General features: G+C 47.6%; 1 protein-coding gene across 2 annotated transcripts in view; it reads right to left on the bottom strand.

Annotated features, from left to right (window-relative positions):
* The window catches only part of LOC115225456 (vitelline envelope sperm lysin receptor-like), a 12,878-nt gene that overhangs the window by 3,528 nt on the left and 6,850 nt on the right, over positions 1-2,500 (bottom strand). For both annotated transcript variants that reach the window (XM_036513980.1, XM_029796412.2), the window contains exon 3: positions 1,874-2,211. In XM_036513980.1, coding sequence (XP_036369873.1) covers positions 1,874-2,211 — 338 coding nt within the window. The remainder of the gene's footprint in view (positions 1-1,873; positions 2,212-2,500) is intronic.

Here is a 2,500-nt window from a genome sequence, read left to right as displayed (position 1 = left end):
CACCGGGAATTGAACTCACGACCTTATAACTGAGAGCCAAATACTCTCACCACTAAGCCAATTTTTAACTCTGAAATTTATCTTTATCTCATGAAGTGAATAAAGGGAGGTAATTCTGTAACGTCAGTGTGGATGGAACTGATAAGCAATGTGAAATTTGTATTATACTCTTTTACTTGTTTCAGTCGACTGCGGCCATGCTGGAGCACCACCTTTAGTTGAGCAAATCGACTCACATATATATACACACATATAAACATAAATATATATACTCTTTTCCTCTTTTACTTGTTTCAGTCATTGACTGTAGCCATGCTGGAGCACCACCTTTAGTCGAGCAAATCGACCCCAGGACTTATTCTTTGGAAGCCTAGTACTTATTTTATCAGTCTCTTTTGCTGAATCACTAAGTTACGGGGACATAAATACACCACCATCGATTGTCAAGAGATGTGGTAAGTAGCTTGCTTACCAACCACATGGTTCCGGGTTCAGTCCCACTGCATGGCACCTTGGGCAAGTGTCTTCTACTATAGCCTCAGGCCAACCAAAACCTTGTGAGTGGATTTGGTAGACGGAAACTGAAAGAAGTCCATCGTATACATGTGTATATACATATATATGTGTGTGAGCATATGTTTGTGTGTCTGTGTTTGTCCCCCTAGCATTGCTTGACAACCGATGCTGGTGTGTTTATGTCCCTATAACTTAGCAGTTTGGCAAAAGAGACTGATAGAATAAGTACTAGGCTTACAAAATATAAGTCCTGGGGTATTTGCTCGACTAAAGGCCGTGCTCCAGCATGGCCGCAGTCAAATGACTGAAACAAGTAAAAGAGTAAAAGAGATAAAAAATCATTATTTTAACACGACACACAAACTTTTTCCTCAACCTAGTAATAATGGATACATTCAGCTAAAAAATTAGAACTCTAAGTGCGGTGCCCCAGCATGGCCGCTGACCAATGATTAGAACGTCATCATCATCATCATCATTTAGCGTCCGCTTTCCATGGTAGCATGGGTTGGATGGTTCAACTGGGGTCTGGGAAGCCAGGAGGCTGCACCAGGTCCAGCCTGATCTGGCAATGTTTCTACAGCTGGATGCCCTTCCTAACGCCAACCACTCCGTGAGTGTAGTGGGTGCTTTTTATGTGCCACTGGCAGAGGTGCCAGACGAGGCTGGCAAATGGCCATAGTCGGATGGTGCTTTTTACGTGCCACTGGCACAGGTGCCAGACGGGGCTGGCAAATGGCCACGATCGGATGGTGCTTTTTACATGCCACCGGCACAGGTGCCAGACGGGGCTGCCAATGGCCACAATCGGTTGGTGCTTTTTACGTGCCACTGGCACAGGTGCCAGACGGGGCTGGCAAATGGCCACGATCGGATGGTGCTTTTTACATGCCACCGGCACAGGTGCCAGACGGGGCTGCCAACGGCCACAATCGGATGGTGCTTTTTACGTGCCACAGGCACGGAGGCCAGTCGGGGTGGCGCTGGCAACGACCACAGTTGGGTGGTGCATTTTTCGTGCCACCAGCACGGGGGCCAGGCGAGGCTGGCAATGACCACGATCGGATGGTGCTTTTTATGTTCCACCGGCACGGGGGCCAGGCAAGGCTGGCAACAGCCACGATCGGATGGTGCTTTTTATGTCCCACCAGCACGGGGCCCAGGCAAGGCTGGCAACGGCCACGATCGGATGGTGCTTTTTATGTCCCACCGGCACAGGTGCCAGGCAAGGCTGGCAACGGCCACGGTCGGATGGTGCTTTTTACATGCCACTGGCACGGAGGCCAGTCGGGGCGGCGCTGGCAACGGCCACGGTCAGATGGTAAAAGGAATTAATAAAAGACAAATAAATGAATACCTTTCTTCCGATTTCTATTTTCTCCGTAATCTTTTGTCCATTCATATTTTCCAAGAAGAGGGACACCTTAATATCGACCATCTTTCCCTCGTTTATGATGATTTCTTCGTAGTTGAAACTGTCGACGTCCAGTGGTATCTTTTTGGAGACTACTCTGCCGTGCCGCTCGAACGAACACGTGATGACGTACTCCTTGATGTCGGCCCTCGTCCTGCTCCGGTGCATGTGCGACACGGACACCTGCAGCGAGTACACGTGCTTCTTTGGGAACTGATAAAGGCTGCACTCACTCACCTTTTCCCGCGTGAACGATATCGGAATCTCCACAGTCAATAGGTCTGCAACAACAACAACAACAACAATCATTACAACAACAATTGCAACAACAACAACAACAACAGCCAATACTACTACTACTACTACTACTACTACTACTACTACTACTACTATTGCTGCCGCTGCTACTACTACTACTATTATTGCTGCCTGCTACTACTACTACTATTATTGCTGCTGCTACTACTACTACTACTATTACTACTACTACTACTACTACTACTACTATTGCTGCTGCTACTACTACTACTACTATTATTGCTGCTGCTGCTGCTACTACACTACTACTAC

Source organism: Octopus sinensis, linkage group LG27 (assembly GCF_006345805.1).
Source record: "Octopus sinensis linkage group LG27, ASM634580v1, whole genome shotgun sequence".
Taxonomy (NCBI): Eukaryota; Metazoa; Mollusca; class Cephalopoda; order Octopoda; family Octopodidae; genus Octopus; species Octopus sinensis.
Note: the sequence above shows the minus strand (reverse complement) of the source record. Positions and strands in the feature narration are given on the sequence as shown.